This window comes from Ictidomys tridecemlineatus, chromosome 6 (assembly GCF_052094955.1).
Source record: "Ictidomys tridecemlineatus isolate mIctTri1 chromosome 6, mIctTri1.hap1, whole genome shotgun sequence".
Classification (NCBI taxonomy): domain Eukaryota; kingdom Metazoa; phylum Chordata; class Mammalia; order Rodentia; family Sciuridae; genus Ictidomys; species Ictidomys tridecemlineatus.
The window spans coordinates 7386922-7411632 of NC_135482.1; the positions used below are offsets into that span (position 1 = coordinate 7386922).

Below are 24711 nucleotides of genomic sequence, written 5' to 3' on the forward strand. Positions count from 1 at the left end.
TGACTGCTTCTGATAGGAATTATAAAGGAACCTTAACAGTCAGACCATAGCTAAGCCATAAAGGCTCCTGCTTGCTCAGGTATTGCTTCTTCTTTACTCCAGCTGTGTTATGGCACTGCTAAAATTAACTTGAATGTCAGATGCCCTCTCCACTGAAAACTGTAGTACTTAATGTGATGCTTCACGAAAAGTAATTCTTCTCTGGCTCTTCTTTCAACAGCTTTGAAAAGTCCAGCTGCGTTTCATGAGCAAAGAAGGAGCTTGGAGCGGGCCAGGGTAAGGCATCCTTCTTCCCTAGCACCTTGAAAGCATGTTGTTGGTGCTCGTTGCATTGCTGGTTACATTTCCTTTGGGTCAGCCCTTGCCTCACAGCTTGACCCAGAGGTTTCTGCTTTCCTACTTTGTCCCTCCCCCACTGCTTCCTACAGTGGTCCTATGGAATATGGTCAGAGTGAGGCTCTCCTTCAGTGTATCTGAGGGTATGGGATGATCACCCAGGCCTCCCTCCCTGACCTGGCTCTGGACACCTCTAGTTTTCCCATCTTTAGTTTTGAGCTGTTTATGGATGATAGACACCAGTATACTCACAGAACAACCTCCTATGTCCAGGATGCACTGCCCCACCCTTGCAGGACAGATGCCCCAAGGAAGCCTCCCTGGTCTCTGCCTGCCCCAGAGCAGCCAGTGTCTATTTGCACCCTTTGAGAAGCAGAAGCAGGTGGCTCAGAGCCTAGGTTTCCTGCTGTAGCACCTCACTTGTGTCCCTGTCCCCTTCAGTTTCAGTTCCCCAGCGGCCCCTGGGGAATATCCTCCTACCCAGTGTGGGCAGAGATGGGGAAGTCACCAGAATATGCTTCCCATCCCACTCCTTTTACTTTTTTCTTTTACATTAAGTCAAGGAAAGAGACCCTTCTTCCTATAGGGAGAACCATACCTCTCTTAGAGTCTGAAATATTTGCCCCTAAGATTAAACTATTTTTTACCTTAGAAAATTATGATTAATTCTTAGTGAATAGAAATAATGAGGTCGTGGGGTTGGGAACCAAAGCAGTAACAAACTGCACTGTTTGTGGGAGCAATGGAGGGTCTACTAGGGAGAAAGGGTCAGAAGGTTTGCCTGTGTGCACCCCCGCCCCGCCCCCAGCCAACAGCTCTGTGTAGGGTGGACACACACTGATTAGGACGGCTGCTGTCCTATCAAGCGCTTCTGTACGTGAGGTTAAACCCGTTTATTGTTCGTCTTCACATCAGCTCTATGGATCACATGCCTTTGTCCTCTTTTGTTTTTCCCCACTCAGCTGCATGCAGCCCTTTTCTCTTTTATTTTGAGACAGGGTCTTGCTAAATTGTTCAGGCTGGCCTCAAATTTGTGATCCTCCTCTCACTGCCTCTTGGGATCACAGCACACACAACATCCCCTTATTTCATAGATGCAGCCAAGGGAGGTTAGCCACATTATCCATCTAGTATTGCAAAGCTCACGCAAACCTTGTTCTGTAGATTCCAATTTTTTTTTTAGCAAAGTAATTTTATTTCCTAATATATGTAAACGTGTTCATTCAATATGTGCTTATCTTGCACATCTGTTCACAAATGATTTCCAGATTACAATAATTGCTTTTATATTTAAGCATATACTAAAAATTATCTTAGTTGAGATAAAAAATGAGTCTATTGGATTGGTTACAGCAGAACTTGCTTTAATAAGTTCTAACAACTCAAAGCTTTGAAACCTGCCACTTTTGCATTTGAATAAGATGCTGAGTACTGTCAGCCTGTGTTCCATGCTTTTTTTTTTTTTTTTTTTTTTTTTTGGTACCAGGGATTGAACCTCAGGGGCACTTGACCACTGAGCCACACCCCCAGTCCTATTTTGTATTTTACTTAGAGACATGGTCTCACTGAGTGGCTTAGTGCCTTGCTTTTGCTGAGGCTGGCTTTGAACTTGAGATCCTCCTGCCTCAGCCTCCTGAGCTGCTGGGATTACAGGAAGGTGCCATTGTGTCCGGCTATAGGGTTCCATGCATTCTTTAAGTGGTAGCACCCTTACCACATCTGTGGCTCTTGTACAGGGTGGTGGCTATGAGGCATGTCTGGTGGCTGTAGCAGTGTCAGGTCACAGCGGGAGGGGTTGATACACTGTTCACCTCTCGTGAATGATTCCTTTTTCATCAGTTGCTCAGCGACTCATGTTCTCCAGTGGTCATGAGTTTTTTTCATGGTATCAGCTACCAAGTCTTTGTCTTTACATTCTGCATCTAAGGCAAACTGGTTCTTTCCTTTCCCATCAGGCACCTTGTTCCTTTTAACCCAGTCCTAAGTAGCTTCTAGGTAGGCAGGCTTCAGCCATTTGGCATTATTAATACGTTTACTGTTGTTGGAAGAGATGCATAGGTATGTGGGAAGGGGCTGAGTCGCCCTCCCAGCACCTACATGAGTTCACCAACCTGGAAGGTCCTCCAGACATTTTTGTAATTAGTATGGCATTCACCTCCACCTGGGCCACCATTCAGAGCTTGAGGTGGCTTACAAAATGCACCTCCTCTGAGTCTGTGAAGAGGTGGAGAACCCTACTCCTGCTCTTTCATCCTCTGCAGCTGCTGAGGCAGTACCACTGCTAGTGCTAGACCCAGAGCCCAGAGCCACTTAAGCCATCTCTTGGAGAACTCAGCCCCTCGGGATGGGCCCAGGAGAGCACCAAGGCAGCAAACGGGCAAGGCAAGGACCAGCCTTAACCCTTACTATACATACAGTGTGCCTGATATTTTGTACTATATTCTACCCTGTCCGGTCCTGTAGTGTCTTATGCTGGTCTAACTCACTACCAGTCTTTTTTTTTTTTTTTTTTTTTTTAACTGTTTTTTTATTTTTATTTTTTAGAGAGAGTGAGAGAGGAGAGAGAGAGAGAATTTTTAATATTTATTATTTTTTAGTTCTCGGCGGACACAACATCTTTGTTGGTATGTGGTGCTGAGGATCGAACCCGGGCCGCACGCATGCTAGGCGAGCGCGCTACCGTTTGAGCCACATCCCCAGCCCCTCACTACCAGTCTTAATCTGTAGTTTGAAAATGCTGGTATGGAAGTTAAAGCATAGTCTTTGGAGTCAGATCTAGGTCAGCCCACATGTTGGCTCTGTGGATGTTGAGGTAATGATTTAGTTCACCCAGTCTAATAAATGCAGAAATGAAGACCTTGGACTTTGAGGAACTAGAGCTGTGATACCATGTATCAAAATTAGTATTGATTTGGCAGTCATTCAGAATGAGTTGAAAGTGCTCATGAGATCACAGAATGCTGAGTTTTTTGAAACATAAAATTATATTCAGTATGATTATAGCTCTACAAAATCAAATTTATCTTCGGCATGAAAGAATGACTAGAATCATCCCAAAATACTAACAGTGGGTGCTTAGAAGTTTTTGTTGTTGTTTTAGTTTCTTAATTTTATTTGATGAACATATTACTTTTATGATAGTATGAGTAATAATTTTTTAATATATATATCACAAATCCAGCCTCTGAAACCAGTGGTCTTAAAGAATGGTGCTCCTGGCAGGCACAGTTGGAAGCTGCTGAGCCTCCCACGCCTCCCTGTGCTTCAGAACCCTGCAGTCACCAAGTAGAGGTCGTGGGGGCTGCAGAGGTAGCCACCAGCAGTCATTATGGCCAGGATTTCCTTTGTGGTCCTATTCACACCGTAAGTTCATGACCTTCTTGAGAGTTTCTTGATGTGTTCTCTCTGTAGACAGAGGACTATCTGAAACGGAAGATTCGTTCCCGGCCGGAGAGGTCTGAGCTGGTCAGGATGCACATTTTGGAAGGTGTGTGGGTTGGAGATGCTCCTTTCCCTTGCTGTGTTCCCACTCAGCTAGTGCTTTCTTCTGCCTGCCTTCTACCCTTGCCCATCTCTGCTGGCAAGAGGCAGGCAGAGGCTTCCTACAGTCAGACAGTAGTGCTGTGGGGGCTGCCACAGGCTTATTGGATGTACCCAAGAAGCAGTCACATTCTGTCAGGGTGCTTGGCCTCTGCCCCACCATCCTTCTCTCTACCAGGGAAGACCCTCTCGATCCTCCAAAGTCAGTTTTTAGAATGTGCCTTCTCTCTTTTCATTCATTACTTTGCTTACTGGCACTTACTTGAGTACCTGTGATGGGGGCAGTTGAAGAGGGTGTGCTCCTTGTGCCCTGCCTGGCCCAGCCATGTTTCTCCCCGAGTTTTCTGGAAACAGCAAAAATATGTTCACTTTTTATTTGTTTAGTTTGGGGCTATTTTGGGGGACAGAAAGACTTTTTCGAGTCTGAACCCTATATTTTGCAGGTAAAGACACTATGTCCCCTGGTCCAGGTTAGAGGGAGAGCAAAGTGTTCATCATCTGTGCCCCTTTGTCTCTAGCTCCACCTTAGAATGTCCTCTGGGTTGGCCTGGCCTGGCCTGGTTATAGTTGACCTTGTCACACTCGAAGCCATGTGACCCTTCATGCCTTTATAATGCTTTCTGCTCTGGTGGTCTCCGCTCCTGCACACTGGGGCTTCCAAAGCAGAACCAGGGATTCTCTTCCTCTTCCCACACCCTGTTCTCTCCTGTGGGCAGAGACCTCGGCTGAGCCTTCCCTCCAGGCCAAGCAGCTGAAGCTGAAGAGAGCCAGACTAGCCGATGACCTCAATGAAAAGATTGCACAGAGGCCTGGGCCCATGGAGCTGGTGGAGAAGAACATCCTGCCTGTTGAGTCCAGCTTGAAGGAAGCCATCATTGGTGAGGAGGTGCAGGCCACCATGTGCGCCATGATCGCAGCAGGGATGCACAAGGGAAGGGAGTGCCTGAGGCGGAGTCCTGCTTTTGGCTCTTGCTTGCAGACTTCCTGAGTAGCCTCAGGTGGGGTGGCACAGAACCTGAGAGCCTAAGAAGCAGGCGTCAGGCATCGCAGGAATTAGGACCACACAAAAATAAGCAACAGAGAGGCTTCCCATCACTCTTTGTGTCTGTGAACTCAGGGGCCTTTTCGGTCCTATGATAATATAGTAAGTGCCAGGATTGACATGTAGAAAGATCAGGAATTAGAAACCTGTACCTTACTGTTGAGTTTTCTTCTCTTCTCCCCTCTTCTCTCCTCTTTGTTCCTCTCCTCTCACTCTCCCTTCCTCTTCCTTCTCTTCCAGGGTTGGGGATGGAATTCTCTGTCTCAAGCATGCTAAGCAAACACTCTGCCATTGAACTACACCCCAGCTGCTGCTGCTGCTGCTCCTCCTCCTCCTCCTCCTCCTCCTCTTCCTCTTCCTCCTCCTCCCTCCTTATTCTTCATATTCTTATGGTCCTTGGGTTTTAACCCAGAGCTTTATGCATGCTAGTCAAGTACTCCTACCACTAAGCTATATCCATGGCTTGTTTTCTTTCTTTCTTTTTTTTTTTTTTTTTAATTTTGAGGTAGGATTTCATTAAGTTGCCCAGACAGGCCTAGAACTTGTGATCCTTTTGCCTCAACCTCCCAAGGAGCTGGGGCTAGGTGGGTGCCACTGTACCTAGTTCCTTATTATTTTTATTAGTGAAAATTCTTCCCAGAGTCTGGCCCTTTCCTCAGATATTTCATTTAACAAGCACTGAGGGACCCAAGCAGTGTCCTGGGCTCTAGCACTGCAGTCTCACAGGGCAGCCCAGCCTCTGTCCCCACAGAGCTCCTACCCAGGGCAGAGGCAGAAGCTGTACTGGAGGGGACACAGGCTCCTCAGGGTTAGAAGAAGAACAGGAAGTGCCACTGGGAGGAGGAGGCAGGGCAGGGGAGGAAAGGATAGGCAGGAAGAGCAGCCCCTGGGGTGAGAAGAAGTTAGAAGAGAGGGTGTCTAGGCGGAGGCTAGGATGTGCAGTGCCTTGCTGCCGCAGTTAGGAGCGCAGGCTCGACTCTGCATAGGGGAAGGAAGAGCCATCTCTCTCCTCTGTTAGGGTGTCCTGGTGGCTTGCTCTTCATCACACACCCGGCATCTTAGTGGACACCAACTAGGTGGCCTGTGATCCACTTCCATCCTGACACTCTATCCTAGTGTGAGGTCCCACAGGTTAAGGGCTCAATCCCATAGACTGCCCCTACTTCAGGTCCTAATTGGAAGACCCAGATTGTGACCTGTGCTTCTGATGGACAGGTTATAATCACAGTTCCCATGACCCCCCTCCTGGAACTTGATAATTGGTTAGGACATCTCAAGAACTTGGAAAAGTACTTACATTTACTGGTTTATTATGAAGGGTGTAAAGGATACAGACAAGTGGCCAGATGGAAGGGAGGCCCAGGACAGGGCTGGTGGGAGGGGTTGGAATCCTTATCTCCTCTGGACCCACTACCCTCCCAGCGCCCATCAAATCTTGCCCAAGAATTTATTTTACAGAGGTGGATCTGCAGCTTCTCCCACTTCCCCCTCCCTGCCTCTCTGGAGGTGGGTGGTCTTTCCAGTCTACTTGAACTTTGTGGCAGTGGCAGCTGCCATGCTGGCCCACCTGGACCTGATACTCCTTTCTCTATTTGACTTAGGAGCCCTTAGAGTTCACTGTTTTTTTTTTTTTTTCCCTCCCTGCATATTTCCTCCCCTCATCTCAATATTTTCCTCTTCAGACACCTCAGAGTCCCTGGTTGCAGGCTTCTGGGTGGCCAGGCCAGTTCTGGACTTCGCAGCCCAGACTCAGCAACATGCCTGGCCTGTGCAGTCTTGAGACTACGGAGATGGATGTGGTAGGGTTTGTGCTTTTAGAAAATCCAGTCTTGACACGAGAAGACCAGTGTATAAATAAGTTATTTCTTTTGCCAGCTCAGCATAGTAGAAGGGCTATGGCCCTGTGGGACAGCTGCGTTACTTGCCTAGTGGAATTGTTGGCACGATCCCAAGTGACGGACAGGGCCCATCATGGTCCTTGGTGCCTGGAGAGGCCCACAAAGTGGTGGCTGCTGTTGGTAGTGGTGATGCTCACTGCAGACCACTTGGCAGCTAGTGGATGTGTGCACTCCGTGCAGTGGGGCTAGCAGATGACAGCTTTCAGGGAGGGGGACAGTGACAGTGACTGGGGAAGCACCCCCACACACATACACAAGATAGCACATTTGCACTCAGCCTGGAACTTGAACAAGAGATTGCCTAAAGGAGGAGGTCCAGAGGGACATCTTGGGCAGAGCAACAGCCAGACAGTAGCCTGGAGGCCTGGTGGACCACAGCTGGCTTAGGAGTCTGGCAGGGAGGGGCTCATCAATGATTTGAGACAAGGAAGCATTTGCCAGAAAAGCCAGGTTGGACTGTTGAGGGGGCAGGAGGCAAGGAGGTGGCAACAGCAGCTGTGTATCTTGTTCACGGGCTCATGCCTGAGAGGGAGGTGCCAGGTTGAGCTGGGAGTCTAGAGCAGGTGTATGGACTGAGAGGAAGCAGGTGCAGGAGAGGCCGAGGAGCTGAGGCAGCAGTTCCAGGGGAACAAGGGGAGGAAATTGAACCCTGCATCCAGGTAGAGGTTTGGTTCTGGTAGGAGAGGCAGGGCTGAGGACAGGAGAGGAGGCCTGCTAAGAGGAGGCTGTGGTCCCCCTCCACTCGCACCTTCACATGCCTTTCCTTTGGAAGGCCACCCACAGGGGTTGTTAGCATTCACGCCAATCTCTCTCCTTCAGGAAGTCTACCCGGGGCTCTCCCCAGCATGTCCTTGGCTTCTGCACTTCCTCAGCACAGCATCTGCTCCACTCCAGGCCACTGAAGCAAGCCTTCAGAGGTCAGGGACCCTGACTCTGCCCCCAGTGCCTGCTTGGCCCAGGAAAGAGGACAGCAGAGTCTGGCCTGGCTCTGGCCTGCCGAACGAAGCCTTGCTCCTCCCCAGCATCCCTGCAGCTTCCTCCAGTTGCACTAGTCCCATGGGAGTTGCAGATTATCTGGGCCAGGTCACCATAGCCACATGCTAGACTCCATGCAGCTGCTGCCCCACAGCAAATCTCCACCCTGGAAGCGAGAGCTTGTGAAAGTCTAAATGTATGACTGGTGCAATACGCAGGTGGTCGGCAAGCTCCCGCCCCCTGGGCATTGCTCTCCTGGCCCATTACTGTAGTTGGCCAGCAAGGAGCAACTCAGCTGTGTCCTCCCAGGTCCAGGGTAGGAGAGAGCCTCAGTCTGTGGCCCTGGAGAGGAAGAGGTTGCTGGGAGCCCCACACCCAGACAAACCCATCCTGAGCCATCGAGGCTTGTTCCTCTTCCTCATCTGAGGTCTTCCCACCATAGCACATCTCCCGAGGCCTGACAGGCCCCACACCCTGCCTTTTCCACGCCTTAGTTCCTCCTATGTGGGCAGCTGACGAGTTCGACCTGCCACGCACCTCTTCCCACAACCGCATGGAGGTGGTAATTGTGACATGATGCTTGAAATACCCTCCTTGCCTCTGTCCCCCTCTTTCCTTCCTCTTGTGGTCTGAGATTCCCACGCTGGGCCTTATGGATCAGGAGCACCATGCGGAGCTGTCCTTCCCCACTTCCCAGCAGCTCTGAGATAACATGTATACACTGTGGTGCTGTGTGGTCCTGGGTCCAGCCAGGGCAGTTATGAGCAAAAGCATGTTTCTTTTGCTACCTTTGCTGCCAGACGCTGGGTCTCTGAGGGTCACTGACCTTTAAAGGGGCCACCCTACTTCTGCTGATCCTCTTTCACTGCAGGTGCCTGCCCACCTAGGATGCCCTCCATTCTGGCTTCAGAGCCGAGCTCCCTATATTTGTTTGGCCTTTGGGGAGTTGAGTCAGCCCTGAGAAGGCTGTCGCTTGAGCTCTGTGGCCCCGTACTGACAGACACAGGGCCTCATTGTATGCTGTGATTATGGGGGACAGAACTGTGTGGCTGTAGGATAGGGTAAAGTACCCCCACAATGGGATGTGGATGAGGCCAGGAGGCAGCCTGCATCTTCCAGGGTGGAGCAGGCTGGAGGGATGAGCAAAGGGTTTGACTTTGAAAACTGAACACAGGGTACAGTTACAAGCAAGAGGCTCAAAATTAAGGCTTCCTTCAGCCCAAGGAAGTACCACAAGGGACTCAAAAGCCTTTGCGAGTCTGTTTCAGGCTCCTGGCCCTCACCTTCCTCACGCTCACTTGCACCAAAGAAGGCAGAGTGATGCCAGTCTCCTTTTGTTTGTCTGCATCATGGGTCAAGGGTCAGGCCCTCTGCTGGGACAGCCTTTCTTTCTGTCCAGCTATTGTGGGGACCACAGTGGAATCTGACTCTGGCTTTGGTTTCAGTGGGCCAGGTGAATTACCCAAAAGTAGCAGACAGCTCTTCCTTTGATGAGGACAGCAGTGACGCCTTATCCCCTGAGCAGCCTGCCAGCCATGAGTCCCAAGGGTCAGTGCCATCACCCCTGGAGGCCCGAGTCAGCGAACCACTGCCCAGTGCCACTTCCATGTCCCCCACTCAGGTAAGCTTGCCCACTCCCAGACACTGCTGCTTCCCCACACTTCTAGGGGCTGTTTAGTGTAAGCTGTCCCCTAGGCCACATAGGTGGCTCCTGCTCTGGCACAGGGGAGCCAAAGGGTATTGCCTGGTAGCCTAGGCACTGGTTGCTTGGGTTTCCAGTGGTGAGAAGGGAGGTGTTGACAGTGGCCCTCCAACTCTGGCAGCCTGAGCAACCTTGGGCCCTAGAGAGGGCCAGCAGGGCAGGCCACCTTTCCTGTGGACGCACAACCTCCCTGCCCCCCCCCCCCCACCACCCACCTCAATCACTCCTTCTCAGTGCCTTCTGGCCCCAGTGCACTTGGTTCAGCAAGACGCCGCCACCCTACCAGGCTGGTCACGCTTGTTCTTTTTCCCCTGGTCTTGGCCCATCGTTTTTTTTATTATTTATTTATTTATTTATTTTTGAGAGAGAGAGAGAGAGAATTTTTAATATTTATTTTTTAGTTCTCGGCAGACACAACATCTTTGTTGGTATGTGGTGCTAAGGATCGAACCTGGGCCACACGCATGCCAGGCGAGCGTGCTACCGCTTGAGCCACATCCCCAGCCCCCTTGGCCCATCATTTGCCCTTTGGCCACGATGGTGTCTGAGGAGGTGGCTGCCACCCCCATTGCTGGCAAGGTGGGCAGGGCACGCTCCACCTGGAGGTGCTGATGTCCTCACTTCCCCTCCTCTTTCAGGTTCTTTCTCAACTCCCTATGGGCCCGGATTCCGGAGAAACGCTTTTCTTGTCAGAGCAGCCTCCTCTGCCTCCCCCGCCTCTGCTGCCCCCCAGCCTCACCAATGGAACTGCTGTCCCCACCGCCAAATCCACTCCCACGCTCATTAAGGTACAGTTATGCTAGCAGTTGTACCATCCCTTTCCCCATGCCCCTCAGAGCCCTGTGGTGACCTCATTCTAGCTATGGGGACAACTGCAGGGGTGGAGCACATGTCCTCTACCAAGGTGCCTGAGAAAGTCTGGGCGTACCCTCCTGGTCTCTCACCTGTGGTGCTGCTCGGAGGCACAGTGCTGGTGAGCACTGCCTTTGCTGCAGACTGGCTGCGTCATAAAGAGGAGAGGTTTATTTTAGCTCAGGTACTGGAAGGTCTAAGGCCATTTGGTGTTGGCCTTGGTGCTGGCAGAGTCCCAGGGCAGTCAGAGCATTGCATGGTGAGAGATGAGAGTGCACATGTGTCCTGGTGTTTCTTGACGAAGTCACCAGGGTCTAGTCAGGAACCCACCCAGATGACCTTGTCTAACCCTAATCACCTCCCGAGGCCCAGTTCTAAACATCACAGGTAAATGTCCATCCTCTAACACAGTGGGCTTCCCCTCCAGCCTGCGTGGGGTTTCAGAACAGGCCACTGTAAATCACAGTGTGCTAGCCGGGCCGGCTCCTTGGCTCTTGTTCCCACTCTCATCCATGAAGACGCATCCACACTCTACCTCCTCACTCCGCAGTGCCTGTGGCATCAGAGAGCCCTGTGCTTCAGGACAGGCCTGTAGCTGGTCCTGCTGCTGTTGGTTTTCTTTTTCCAAGACCTGACCTGAGGGAAGGAGGGAGGGTGGAGGACACTGTTGGCCTTGCATGCACAGAAGCCTCCTGAAAACTCGGCAGTAGGGAGGGCCACCCTGGGTCCTGCAGCCCTGCAGAACCCCCCAACTTCCAGGATTTAGGGGGCTCTACCCCCAACTTGCTTTCCTCTCCTGCTTTCTGTCCTGTCCTTTCCTCTTCTCTAGGCTCCATCCTCACCACAGACCCTGCTCCTGGCTTGACCACCCCTAGCCACCTGCAGCTCCCCTGGCCACAAGTCTCAGGAGATTCCTGAGGCCAACACATCCTGGAGGCTACCTTGTCTTCATTCTTAGGCTTTTGTTGAGCCCTGGCTTGGCCCTGGAGGCTGCCTGCCTCCCAGGGAGACACCCCCAGTCCTGCCTTTTTTGGTGCATGGCTGTGTGTCACCTTTGGAGGCTGTCCCCCAGCTCCTGTGGCCTGCGCTCCAGCTTCTACCCTAGGCTGAAGGAGCGGTCAGCCGCCTCGCCTCCCAGCTTCAGCTGATGCTTGTCAGAGCCCTCTCAAACCTCTGCTCTCTTTCTTACCCTTGCTGATGTCACAGCCCCCCCCAACTCCCACCCCCAGCTCTTCTCTTAAGTTTGCTCCTCAAAATACCCTGTGGTCTTCCTTTGACCACCACACATTTGCATATGAGTGGTCCCTCTGTGCTCTCCTCCTCCCAGCCCTGGCTCCTCACCCGCACACGTGCATGTTGTGTGTTCATGCCTTAGTGGATCACCTCCACCCAACCTTTTGTGTTACATTGCCACCTTGGTTGAGACCTCAGCTGCTCCTGCTTGGTCTTGACCCTGCCGTTGCCCTCTGCTCAGACACTTCCTGGCTCCCCACACCCTTCAGCTCTCCCCTGCTTACTCTTGCTGTCCTCCATCTCTGCCTTCCCTGCTCTAAGCACAGGCCTTCCAAGCATGACCTGCTGGCTCTTCTTGGTCAGCCTCTATCAACTGACCCTTGTGGATCTCTGGCTGTGCCAGCTGGGAGCTTCTGGGATATAAACAGGGTCATGATCCAGGTCCTGGCTAGATCAAGATGGTCACTGTACGTCCTTCTGTGAGCTTCTCTCTGTGACTTCTCTGAGCCCGTTTCTCCTTCCTTCTTTCCTCCCTCCCTTCCATTCATCTGTCGGACTGAACCCAGGAGCGCTGTACCACTGAACCACGTCCTAGCCTTTTTTTATTTTTTATTTTGAGACAGTCTTTCTAGTTGTTAGGGCCTGGCTAAGTTGCTGAGGCTGGCCTCAGCCTCCTGAGTTGCTAACCTGCCCCCTCTGGCATGGCCCTTGCTCCACAGATCAGCTGTGGTTTTGCCTCCTCTTGTCACCCTCTGCCTGGGGGCACAGCAACATCTGAGCCTGTGTGTTCAATAGAGGTTACCTACAGGCCACGCAGCTCTGTTGGTTGAAGAGGCTCAGTTGAACAGGACAGGGGTGCGCAGGTGAGGCCTTCTTAGCAGTGTCTCCCCACCCCAGCTAGCCCCAACGCTGTGTCCCCTGTTTCTTCAGCAAAGCCAACCCAAGTCTGCCAGCGAGAAGTCGCAGCGCAGCAAGAAGGCCAAGGAGCTGAAGCCAAAGGTGAAGAAGCTCAAGTACCATCAGTACATCCCACCGGACCAAAAGCAGGACAAGGGGGCGCCTGCCATGGACTCCTCGTATGCCAAGATCCTGCAGCAGCAGCAGCTCTTCCTGCAGCTGCAGATCCTCAACCAGCAGCAGCAGCACTACAGCTACCAGACCATCCTGCCCGCCCCGCCCAAGTGAGACCCACGCCCCGGCCCATTGGAGGGTGCCACACAGGGCCTCCCTGGTCTGCCTGCAGGGCCTGGGCCCCACAGTCCTCCATCCTAAACCTGCAGCCAGGGTTCAGGCCACTGCCTGCAGAGGCCCGTGGTGATGCTGGCTTGGCTCACTTCCACCTTTTCCTTTCTCAGGCCAGCAGGTGAGACTCTGGGGGGCTGCGGGGCCCCTGCAGTGCGCAGCCTCTCTACCACCAGTGGTGGCTCTGGATCAGGCCCTCCAGGACCAGGTGGACTGACACGTCAGAACAGTACCCCCCAGACTGGCAAGCCGGGAGCCCTGCCAGCCAACCTGGACGACATGAAGGTAGGTGGCAAGCCATCCCCTCTCCACTGGCAGGCCCGAGCCCCTGCCTCCTGGCCTCTCCCACAGGAGCTGGATTTTACACAAAGAAGACACAAGGCCCAGGAACCCCAACTATGAAAGGCAGAATAGGGCTCCAGGCTCTGGACTGAAGTGACAGGGCCACTTGGAACCTACCCTGGAGCCTGAGGCCATGGCAACATCCTGAGGTCACTTCCCCGAGCAGCCCACCAGTCAGCCATGTGCCTCACGTCTTCCTGCACCTCTGTGGTGCAGGTGAACAGTGGGTCTCTTCCTCTGGGAGGACGGGCCAGGCAGAGGTGTTGGGAGACAGCAGCGGGCCCAAGGCTGCAGGCCTCTCAGAGGCAGCCAGGGTGTGCAGCCCCCTGCCCGAGTGCCCGCTGAATCTGCTGTTCTCTGCTGCAGCTTGCTCTGGGTTCATACTTAGCTCATGTCCTGGGGGCCTTGAAGTGGCTCCTTCAGTGCCCATCAAAACGTGACCAAATTCTCCCTGGAGAGCTTGTCCCCAGGATCAGGTGGGTCCCTCCTGCATCCTGACCCAGACACCAGCAAGATGAGGCTCATGGAGACAGCTGGCATGGTTTTGGGCTTTAGCCTGAGTTTTAAGTCCTGGCCTAGCCACTCATCACTACCTCTGTGATTTTGAAATTGTTTTTCCAGGTGGCTCAGGCTCTTCATCTATAGAATTTAGTTCATCCAGTGAAGTATTACTGAGCACCAAGCACCATGCTGGAGGCTTGGGGGAAGCACCTGAGCCAGCACCTGCTGTGGTTAGGATGGTGAAAGGAGGACCCTGAGAAGGGCTGGAGAGTGCTTCACAGGCCTGCTGGAGAGCCTGGGGTCGATGCGCCTCTATCTCAGCAGTCTGTCCTGCTGCCTGGGTCCATATCCCTCTGTTCCTTTCCCAGCCCCTGGCCACCCTGACTCTCATCCCTGCAGGTGGCGGAGCTGAAGCAGGAGCTGAAGCTGCGGTCACTGCCCGTCTCGGGCACCAAGACAGAGCTGATTGAGCGCCTGCGAGCCTACCAAGACCAAGCCAGCCCAGCTCCTGCAGCCCCCAAGGCTCCTGCTGCCACCTCTCTCCTGTCCAAGGCTGGCGAGGTGGTAGTTGCCTTTCCAGCAGCCCGACTGAGTGCAGGGCCAGCCCTGGTGGCAGCAGGCCTGGCCCCGGCTGAGGTGGTGGTGGCAACGGTGACCAGTAATGGTGTAGTCAAATTTGGCAGCACGGGTTCCACACCCCCGGTCTCCCCCACCCCCTCAGAGCGCTCACTGCTCAGTACGGGTGATGAGAACTCCACGCCTGGGGACACCTTTGGTGAGATGGTGACATCGCCGCTGACACAGCTCACCCTGCAGACCTCACCACTGCAAATCCTTGTAAAGGAGGAAGGTCCCCGAACCACACCCTGCTGCCTGAGCCCTGGCGTGCGTGCGGAGATGGAGGGTCTGGACAAGGACCAGATGCTGCAGGAGAAGGACAAGCAGATCGAGGAGCTGACGCGCATGCTCCGGCAGAAGCAGCAGCTGGTGGAGCTGCTCCGGCTGCAGCTGGAGCAGGAGAAGCGGGCCCAGCAGCCCACCCCGGCTCCCGCTTCCACCAAGGCCCCACCCAGCACCCCTGTGAAGCAGGAGAAGAGCTTCTCCAGCTGCCAGCTGAGCCGCCAGCCCCCAAGCACCACTCACCCCTTCAGCCCTGGCCTGGTGGCCCCCACTGCCAACCACAGAGACGCTGGTGCCCCAGCCCTGGGGCCTCCAGCTGTGGTGGTGAAGCAGGAAGCCATGCCACCTGAGCCGGAGGTGGCCCCTACCCCTCAGCTGCTCCTGGGCCCACAGGGCAGTGGCCTCCTCAAGGGTGTCACCCCGCCCACCCTCATCACCGACTCCACAGGGACCCACCTTGTCCTCACTGTGACCAATAAGAATGCAGACAGCCCTGGCCTGCCCAGTGGGAGTCCCCTCCAGGTAGCTGGGGCAGAGGAGGGCAGGTCTTGGAGAGCTTGGGGGTGGAGGGGAAAGTGACAATAACCTGGCACCATGGAATGGGAGACAGCCGCCCCTGAGAAAGGCTGTAGAATTCTCGGGTAGGATCAGCCCAGAGAAGCCATCGCCTGTGCTGACCCTTTGCAGGATTAGGGACCAATGCTCGGAGTCCCTTCTAGGAGAGCTCCAGAGGCCTGCTCCCCTTCAACCACTGTTCTCCCCTATTGTCCCAACCAGCCCTTGTCCCAGCCTGGCTCTCCAGCCCCTGGCCCACCTGCCCAGATGGATCTGGAGCACCCATCACAGCCCCCTTTTGGGACTCCAACTTCTCTGCTGAAGAAAGAACCTCCAGGCTATGAGGAGGCTGTGACCCAGCAGTCCAAACAGCAGGTGACAATGACAGGACTTGGCCAGGGTGGGTGGTACCTACCTGGAGGGATGGATAGGCAGAGGCCAGTCTGTGGTCAGGAGGCCTTGGGGAGTTACTGGTACAGGATAGGCATCTGATCCCGGGCCACAGAACTGTGGTCCGGCTGCCCATCTGGGGACTGGGGTGCGGGTGTCTAGGCTCAGGCCAGACCTGAGGGTCCCCTGACCTAGATTTTTATTTTCATCTTTTTTTTTTTTTGGTAGCTGTTTATGGACAGCATGCCTTAATTTTATTTGTTTATTCTTATGTGGTGCTGAGGATGGAACCCAGTGCCTCACACTGGCAAGGCAAGTGATCTGCCACTGAGCTGCGGCCCCAGCCTTTTTTTCTGGTTTTGTCCCACAGGAAAACAGTTCCTCAAGCCAGCAGATGGATGACCTGTTTGACATCCTCATCCAGAGTGGAGGTACTTTGTTCATAGGTTATCTATATAGCTTAAGGTGGTTTGGTTGATTTCTCTTTGCTTCTTTCTTTTTCCTGTGCTGGAGATGGAATCCAGGGATGCTTAACCCCTGAGCCACATCCCCAACCTTCTTTATTTTTTGAGTCAAGGTTTTGCGGGGTTACTTAGAACCTCACTAAGTTGCTGAGGCTAGTCTTAAACTTGAGATCCTCCTGCCTCAGCCTCCTGAGTTGGTGAGACACAGGTGTGCACCACTGGGTCCAGCATGGATTGATTTCTTGAACACTGGACTATACAAGGGCTGTGATAGTGGAGTCCTTCTGTAAATGTTCCTTTTACTTGGCCCCCAGGACACCTTGGAATGCAAGAGATTTTCACCTTTGTGGAGCTCAGTCCAGGGTGGGAGAGAAACAGCAAATATAATGAATAAGCTCAGTGTCTGGACCAAGAGCCGGTGGTGTTAGGACAGAATGCAGCGAGGGAGGGGGCGGTGTGGAGGTGTGGCCGTGGAGAGGCTCAGGAGCAGCCCCAAGCAGGGCGCCATGAGGCCATTGCTAGGTGCCCTAGGGGTGGTAGCAGGGTGGTGGGGGATGGGGCGGCAAGGAGGCCTCCTGGCTCCAGGGTGGTATGCGCAACCCAGAGCGGAGTGGTTCTGTTGGGTGTGACCCAGGCTCCTTCAGTGCTGTGGAAGTTATGGCCATTGCAGGGACCCCTGTCAGGGGTAGGGGCCTGGGCCCTGGAGAGTGGGCCTTTGGTTCGTGTTCTTGTGCCTCAGGTGTAGTGAGGAAGTCAATGGCTAAGGATGACTCAGGGCTGTGGCCTGAGGCCTCAAGAAACGGTTGCCATTGCCCACGGGCCATGTGGGGTGCAGCCTCAAGTGGGGAGATACTTGTCAGGAGGCAGCTGGGTGGCCTTGGGGTGGCTGGTTCCAGTAGATCTGGGCTGGAATCTGTGGTGCCCAGAATTGCAGTTGGAGCCAGTTGTCTGGAGATTTGAGCCTGTTAGAGCAGGAAGGGTGGGCGCCAGAGCCCTGGCCTTTGTGAAAGAGAGGGACAAGTAGATGAGGCCAAGCAGTGGGCAGATGTGACACCCTAGAAACCAGCATGGGCAAGGTGGGTGAGGTCTGAGACCTGATCTCGAGGTGGGGAGCAAGCATTGTGCTGTCACCAGTGGTCACGCTCCCTGGGAGTTTTCTTGCAGAGCAGGGGCAAGGAACTAGGGCAGGTGGGAAAAGCAACAGCTTGTTTGCTGAGCACTGTCACATACAGGAGGTGGTATGGTGGAGAGGGAACCCCTTAGCTTAGGGAGAAGGTCCCTGTGGCTGGAGTGGAGGGGTCAGCTTCTGGGAGGAGTGTGGGGACTTCCATGGTGGCAGTAAGAAAGAGGGCAGAACCCATGGTACAGATGTGGTGGGTCTGTAGAGTTCATGCACCAAGCGTGGAGAATCCTTTCTGATGGGTAGGATTGAGTGCAATGGGGCAGGTGACACAGAGCTCAGCCACAGAACAGTGTACTTCAAAAATGGCGAAGTTTGTGACAGTTTATAAAATAAGGGCTCAATGATTCTCAAGCCCCAGGGGCATCTTCAGGTACAGGCCCTGTGGTAGGGCCTGAACTGTTTCTGACCAGTGCAGGTGACCCAGAACCTGCTGATGTGGAACTGCTGGGCTGGGAGCCGAGGAGAGGCCTCGGCTTGAGCTCTGGGTGCCACCATGTCCACAACGAACCTTGGGAGGGATGCTGTTGCCCAGGAACAGAGACTGAGGAGGAAAAGGGGGTGATCCTTGAATTCTAGTATTTTAAAAAATGGCAGAAAAACAGATGAGGTGTGGCCTGCCTCAAAGGGTCACTAAAGCAGCAAGAATCCCGAGAGAGGAAGGTATTTGAAAGTGGCAGGTGGTGATGGCTGGAGGCTGAGGCTCCTTGTCTAGTGAAGCAGCTGCAGGGGAAGGTGTTCAGTTGGGACAGTAGGGACCTAGACTGGGGTCAGGGAACAAGCCTGGTTCTATGTAGTAACACATTCATTATTGTGATAAGTAAGATGTATATAATAACAGAATTTGCCATTCTGACCACCTGTAAATATAAATTCAGAGGCATTAAGTATGTTCTGGATGTATGCCACATTGCTTCTGGAACCTTCTCACCTCAAACTGAAACTGTATCCATTAGAAACTCCATTCTCCTCGCCCACTAACCCCTGTTCTGCTATCTGATTTTGACAAAGTACCTCACATAAGTGGAATCATAGTTGTCTCTTTGTGGTTTATTTCACTTAGTACTGGGTCTTCAAGGTCCAACCGGTCATCTGTTGGTGGACGTGGGGCTGCTTGAGTTGCTGTGAACAGTGCTGTCATCCTGAGTGTCTGAGGGTCTCTCTGAGATACCACTGCTTTCCATTCTTCGGGATGTGTACCCAGAAGCAGGACTGCTGAATCATATCGTTTGTTTTTGTAGAGCCTACCCAAGCCTTTTCCCTAAGTAGCTGGACCATTTTACATTTCCATTAACAGTGCACTAGGGTTCTCATTTCATATCCTCACCAACGTTGACTTCCTTTTTGGTGTTGGAGATCAAACCCAGGCCCTTGTGCATTCCAGTCATGTGCTGTACCACCTCCCAGCTCCTTGCCACTCCTCCTTCTCTGTTGTTTGGATAACAGCCACTCTAATGGGTATGAGGTAGAATCTCATGTTTGGATTTGCATTTCCCTAATGACTGAGATGTTGAGCATCTTTTCGGCCTTGTGTGTGTGATGTCTGGAGGTGTCTCCTCTTGACCCCGCCCCCCAGGACTGGAGGCTGGACCCATGGTGCTTCAGCACTCAGCTACACCCCCAGCCTTTTACTTTTGTCTTAAGACAGGGTCTCCAAGCTGATTGCTGAGGCTGACCTTGAACTTGCAATTCTCCTGCCTCAGCCTTTCAAGTAGCTGGGGTTATAGGTGTGTGCCATACATACCACATTCAGCATTTTTGGAAAAAATATTTGAGTACTCTGCCCATTTTGAATCAGGTTGTTTTCTGTTGTAGTTCTTTATAAATCCTGGGTATTAATCCTCTATCAAATATGATTTGTAAGTACTTCCTCTCATTCTGTGAGAAGCCCTTTCACTCACTCTTGGTGTAGTGTCCTTGGAGGTACAAAAGTCTTAACTTTTGATGTAGTCTAACTTGTCTGCCTGTGCTTTTGCTGTCACAACCAAGAAATTACTGCCACATCAGTCATAGATTTCCCCTGTTTCATAGCTTTAGCTTGTACACTTAAGACTTTTATTTTATTCTTTTCTATAGTATGAGGTAAGGGTCTCTGATCATTCTTTGGCATGCATTCAGGTCTGGTTTCTGACATCAATGCACTGTCTGTCTCAATTGGCAGAAATTTCAGCAGATTTCAAGGAACCACCGTCGGTACCAGGAAAGGAGAAGCCACCCTCATCAGCAGCCTGCAGTTCCCCACTGGCGACACAGCCATCGCCTTCCCCTGACCTTCCTCAGGCTGCTCCCCCTCCACCAGCATCACCTGCCCTCCCAGGGCGCCTGGAGGACTTCCTGGAGAGCAGCACAGGGTTGCCCCTGCTGACCAGTGGGCATGAAGGGCCAGAGCCTCTTTCCCTTATTGATGACCTCCATAGCCAGATGCTGAGCAGTGCTGCCATTCTGGACCATCCCCCATCCCCCATGGACACCTCAGAATTGCACTTTGCCCCTGAGCCCAGCAGCAGTGTGGGCCTGGACCTGGCCGATGGCCACCTGGACAGCATGGATTGGCTGGAGCTGTCATCAGGCGGCCCCGTGCTCAGCCTGGCACCCCTCAGCACTGCAGCCCCCAGCCTCTTCTCCACGGACTTCCTTGACGGCCATGATCTTCAGCTACACTGGGATTCCTGCTTGTAGCTTTCTAGCTCTGGACACCAGGGATAGGGAAGGGGCTAGAGTTGGGGAGCCAGGGAACTGCAGCTAGCAGTTCTGTGCAAGGCTCTGTGTGGCTTGAGTCTTGACAATCACAGTCCCTGCTTTCTCCCTTCCCTGGAAGGTTGGAGCAGTTGGGCCCTACTCCTGGCTCAGGCCCACCCAGGGCAGAGATGACCTGTCAAGCAGCAGCTCTGGGTCCCACACTGGAGGCCTGGACAGGCCCAGGGCCATTTCAATTTGACCTCCTTTTTGAGGTCAGAGTTGTAGTGTGTGGCTGCAGTTTGGCTAAGGCAGGTGAGGCCCTGTCCTGAGAATCTTCTGCTGGTCTAGGGCTGAGCTGGGTCAAGGGCTGACTTTTCTTCTTTCTCTTACCCCTCTGCTGTGAGAGAAGCAGCTAGCCTGGACCTATACTCCCCATTCCGTGTATTAGCTGGCCAGCCCCCAGGGCCCCAGGGCTTCCTGAGAGTTGGGCCCCCTGCCATTTTAGTGTCTTGATGTAACAGTGTAACCATTTAGTGGTTGGTTGGCAAGATTTTCTGTACAGGTGTATGTATATACCTCTATATTATATAACATACATATATACATTTATTTTGGGGGGGGGGAAGGTGGGAGATGGGTGTGGCTCCCTCCCTTCCTGCTTTCACATATACATGGGCCAGGAGGGTTGCTGGGGGCTAGATACAGGGTCATATTGAGCTGTGTGATATATATACAGTGCCCAGTACCCAGCCTGGTGTGCAGAGCTGCCTGGGCCCACCCACCCCTCACGTGTGTTTGACATGTAGATATCCTGCCACAGCGTGCACCCCACCTGTCCTGCTTCCTCAGTGCCAAGAGGGCAGAGGTGCTTCCTGGTCCTGTCAGGAGCTCTCCACCCACCCACATTCCGTCCCATTGCCTCACTGCAGCCAAGAGGGCCCTGGGACAGGGGACCCAGCTCCACCTTGCTGTTGGGCTGACAGGGGGCCACTCACTGGCTGCCTCTTGTCCTGGGGCCACTGGCCTCACTCACTTTTGGCCTGATTCATAAGGGGAATAGGGATGGTGTCTCCAAAACCAGTGCTGGGACAAAGGTGGGGAAGCTGTGTGAATTTTTTAAAATAAAACAAAAACACTGACTTGTGTGTCTTGTTTGATCTATAGAAGGTAAGTGGTTGTGATAAAGGAACCTGTATCTGGAGGCCACACAGTGACCCCTATCTCAGCTCCTTGTCAGGCTGATTAGGGTGGGGGGAGAGGGGGGACTGCAGCTCTGCAGCCTGGCTGAGTGGAAGAGGGGAGGCGCTTTTCTTAAAAGAGTTGTTTATTTACAAACAAAACCAGAGGTCAAGGGGTCTTTATCTGCCATTAAACACCCCTGCTTCCTGAGCAAAGACAACAGATGCAGCTCACCACCACCTCATAAGGTTTTTGGTTAATATGAACTGTGCAGCTGGCCAGGGCTTCCTTAGGACCCTGGGAGGGAAAGGCTGAGCTGGGCACCCTCCTCCTGCCAACAGTGGGAACCTGTAGTAAGAAATCCTGAACCCTGGTCATGGGCCCAGACATGGCTCTGGAGTTTTCTCCTTCCCTGGACCCCACAGCTTAGCAGGTGGTACCACTCTCTTCCTGTTTGAAGGAAGGGCCTGCCTGGGTGGCTGGGGGAGGCCTGGGCCTGAGAGGGCGGCTGCAGAAGCATCACCCATCTATGTCCCAGCTGAAAAGGTGGTGCTTCACCAGCATGTCCTGAACACCCTCCTTGAGTGGCTGCCTCTCTTCCTGTGTACAGGTACAGGAGAGCCTATCAGATGTGGGCTGGGGCCAGAGCAATCCCCAGAGCTGATGCACTCAGAGGCCTCCTCTGGACCCCAGCCATGCCCAGAACCCCTGGGGATGCTCCCCCAGCATGGGCCCCAGCCCTCCTGGGGAAAATAGGGCTAAGGACCAGCCACACACCACCCACCTCTCTCTTTGCAGGGAGCTCCCAGTCCTGGGACAGGCTGAAGGCAAAACAGCAGAGGACCCTAGGGGAGGGGGTGGGAGGCTCTCATCACCCTGGACCATCTTGCCCACCTCCCACCCCAAATCCAAGGGGTCTACAGGGCGTGCCACCTGCCAAGAGCCAGTCTCACCGGAGCTCGCACTTGATCTGGACCCAGCCAGGGCTGCGCAGGAAGGACCAGGGCTGATACCATTTCTCCACAGTGGGTAGGCTGGAGCAGAGCACCTCCAGCCACAGGTGCAGCACCTGCTCACTGGGTGACAAGGCTGGGAGGAGCGGGAGGCAGGGCCATGGCCCCCTCAAGACTCCCCCAACCTGCTCCCCTTCTCAGCTTCTGCACACACTCAGAGGCCAGAACTCAAAGTGCCAGATGCCCTGAGGATGCCTCTCAATTCTTTGGGGTCCCCTTTGAAGGTCCCTTTCCTGCCCACTTCTCTCCACTTACTTGAGCCCCACGCAGATCAGTGAGCGGAGCTTGACATCCATTTGTGCGTGTGCCGCATCGTGGGTCACGTTCACAGACTGCACAGCCTGAAAGGAGGCAGCTGTTACTGGAGCATTCTGCCAGCCACCGAGATGTCTCAGGCTGGCAGAGTGGCCAAACTCACCCGGTAGAGCAGCTCCTCTGGGGTCAGGACTTTGCCATCCTCGTCCAACCTGAGGGAACCAAAATCCAGCACTGCCCTGTTGCTCTGGGCTCTGGGTCACCCCCGCCCTCCCACACAGGAAGGAGGATGCCAGACAGCACCCGTTACCTGTAGGTCTTACAGAGTACCAGGCGGGAATACACCGAGTCAAAGTCTCTCTCCACCTCCCGGCCTGCTGCCTGTGGGGACGGGAAGGGCTAGTGAGAGCCACAGGGTCCAACTGAGCACACACCTCCACCCTGAAAGTTCCTCTGCCCACCCCTAGGGCAAGCAGAGCATGGGATGGGCACCATGTGGGCAGGGGACCAGAAGTGACTCACCTCCTCAATGAACAGCCAGGGGTGGCAAGCACCCCCGAGCAAGGATGGCCTCTTCAGTCCATGTTCAAACAAGGCCTTGAGGGCTGGGCAGAGGGTCCCTCGCACAAGGTCTGTGACCCCCTCCGTCACTGAATCATCCCCCGCAATGGAGTACTGATGGGGGGAATGTGTCTGAGAAGCTCAGACCCACACTTGCTGCCAGCCACCCTTTTCCCTGTCCTGTGGCCATTGCCACAAGCCAGGACTCGCTCAGGCCACACCCCTGCTGTCCCCAGGGTTGGGGCAGGAGCAGCCTTACCCTGTCTGCCTCTTACCTCTTTGCTCCGTTCGTCTAGGACTTCCACAAACTTGGCTGGGAACCAGCCTACGGGAGAAGAGGTCCCCGTGAGGGGCAGCCAGTGTCTGTTCTGACCCTTCCCCAGGGCTAAGGATATAGCTCTCCCTATAGGCCACGAGGAACCTGCGGGCAGGGTAGGGCGGCCAGGGGCCTTGGGCCAGGCAGCACAGTGGAGGACAGGCTGCGGCTAGATGTGGGCCTCACCTCTCAGGCCGTTGAGCTCTCCCACCCAGCAGTGCTCGTCCTTCTGAGACACGATCTACACAGAGAGGGGACAGAACTCAGCCCACACCATGCACACACATCTCATGTCCCCAGCACGCAGGCTTGGCCAAGACCCAATATTTACAGAGCGGAACCTCTCGGCAGGGAAGGGGCAAGGCAGGGAGTCGGTGGCAGGGTGTGCCAAGCCCCCCCATACACACCGTGATGATGTCATTCCTGCGGAAGCCCAGCTCATCATCATCGTGTCGTTCAAAGTCTAGCAGGGCCTTTGCTCGACGCCGGTGACTGCGTGAACATGCCACATAGTTCTCATGGTCCCGCTGGTGGCTCTCCATGCTGTAGTCTGGGGTCAGCTCCTGCAAGAAAGGACAGAAATAGGATGCATGGAAGGCCCACCATGGTGGGGAAGCTTCAGTGCCAGGACCAGGCTGGGGAAGAAGAGCCCCAGAGTCTGGCCTGGGGAGCTGTCGCTCACCACACTGCAGTTTTTGGGGTCTATGCACTGGAAATGGCGTGCCACGCGCAGGATGGCCTCTCGGAGGTCAGCCACCAGTTCTGTCTGCTTGATGTTCTTGGCCTTAAGGGCCTCCAGGTCATCCTCTCCTAGAAGGCAGAGAGTTCCAGTGACCGCCCCTGCCCAGGCCCCAGGAGAAGAAGTGCAAATCCACAATCCTATGTGAGGGTGCTGCCTGCAGTGCTCACCAAAGAGCAGGGAGGTGATGGCCGACTTCCTCCGCTGGGTCCTACGCCGAACAACCTACAGGCAGGAAGAGGGGGTCAGCAGGGCCAGTCCCCATCACAAAGGGGATGCTGACCCTCAGTATTTTACTAGTACTAACTCCTCTGAAATGGCCTGTGGCCAGCTCTGATGTACTCAGTTCAGGGCAGGCCTGTGCCCCTCCCAAACCAGGCCAGGCTCAGAGTGCCAGGATGCACAACATGGAGGAGGGCTGTGTCATCCCCTAACAGTGGTCTGACTGGGCCATGCTGGGCCCTGAGCTGGGGTCAGGGATAGAGGATAGCACAGCAGGGAAGAGCCAGTCTGCTCCCCACAGCCCTTCTCACTCTGGCTTTGAGGACCACCTGCTATGGGCTGAGCCTGTGCTTGCTTAATGCACCTGAGAGAGGTTGGCAGCAGTGCCAGTTCCCAGGAGCTGGCCCTGGTCTGCAATGAGGTAGGCCAAATGCTTGCGGCGTTGGGTCTCCACAGCCACATCAGTGAGGGAGCCGGCCAGTCGCATGGCTTCCCCCAGGAGCAGCTCTGCATCTCCAATCTGTGATGGGATGTCTGACAGTGTGTTGAAGATGGAGGCAGAGTTCTCGGACTGGATCAGTTCTTCCTCCTAGAC

The 24711-nt window shown here is 53.9% G+C and overlaps 2 protein-coding genes across 10 annotated transcripts in view; one reads left to right on the plus strand and one right to left on the minus strand.

The window, feature by feature from the left end:
* Mrtfa (myocardin related transcription factor A) overlaps positions 1-20970 on the plus strand; it is a 181294-nt gene extending 160324 nt beyond the window's left edge. For all 6 annotated transcript variants that reach the window (XM_078052692.1, XM_005322225.5, XM_040277642.2 and 3 more), the window contains 11 exons: positions 221-276; positions 3748-3823; positions 4593-4754; positions 9237-9412; positions 10132-10281; positions 12509-12759; positions 12934-13105; positions 14063-15085; positions 15341-15493; positions 15879-15939; positions 19314-20970. In XM_078052692.1, coding sequence (XP_077908818.1) covers positions 221-276; positions 3748-3823; positions 4593-4754; positions 9237-9412; positions 10132-10281; positions 12509-12759; positions 12934-13105; positions 14063-15085; positions 15341-15493; positions 15879-15939; positions 19314-19831 — 2798 coding nt within the window. In that variant the 3' untranslated portion in view covers positions 19832-20970. The remainder of the gene's footprint in view (positions 1-220; positions 277-3747; positions 3824-4592; positions 4755-9236; positions 9413-10131; positions 10282-12508; positions 12760-12933; positions 13106-14062; positions 15086-15340; positions 15494-15878; positions 15940-19313) is intronic.
* The window catches only part of Sgsm3 (small G protein signaling modulator 3), a 33515-nt gene continuing 26985 nt past the window's right edge, over positions 18182-24711 (minus strand). For 3 of the 4 annotated variants that reach the window (XM_078052695.1, XM_005322226.5, XM_021724403.3), the window contains 13 exons: positions 24481-24705; positions 24065-24119; positions 23838-23965; positions 23563-23718; positions 23342-23396; positions 23115-23164; positions 22801-22953; positions 22589-22659; positions 22442-22490; positions 22279-22364; positions 21964-22086; positions 21795-21855; positions 21138-21610 (listed from right to left, as the gene is read on the minus strand). In XM_078052695.1, coding sequence (XP_077908821.1) covers positions 21530-21610; positions 21795-21855; positions 21964-22086; positions 22279-22364; positions 22442-22490; positions 22589-22659; positions 22801-22953; positions 23115-23164; positions 23342-23396; positions 23563-23718; positions 23838-23965; positions 24065-24119; positions 24481-24705 — 1293 coding nt within the window. In that variant the 3' untranslated portion in view covers positions 21138-21529. Of the gene's footprint in view, positions 18365-21137; positions 21611-21794; positions 21856-21963; positions 22087-22278; positions 22365-22441; positions 22491-22588; positions 22660-22800; positions 22954-23114; positions 23165-23341; positions 23397-23562; positions 23719-23837; positions 23966-24064; positions 24120-24480; positions 24706-24711 lie in introns of those variants that run through there. The other variant, XM_021724404.3, reaches the window with a different exon arrangement.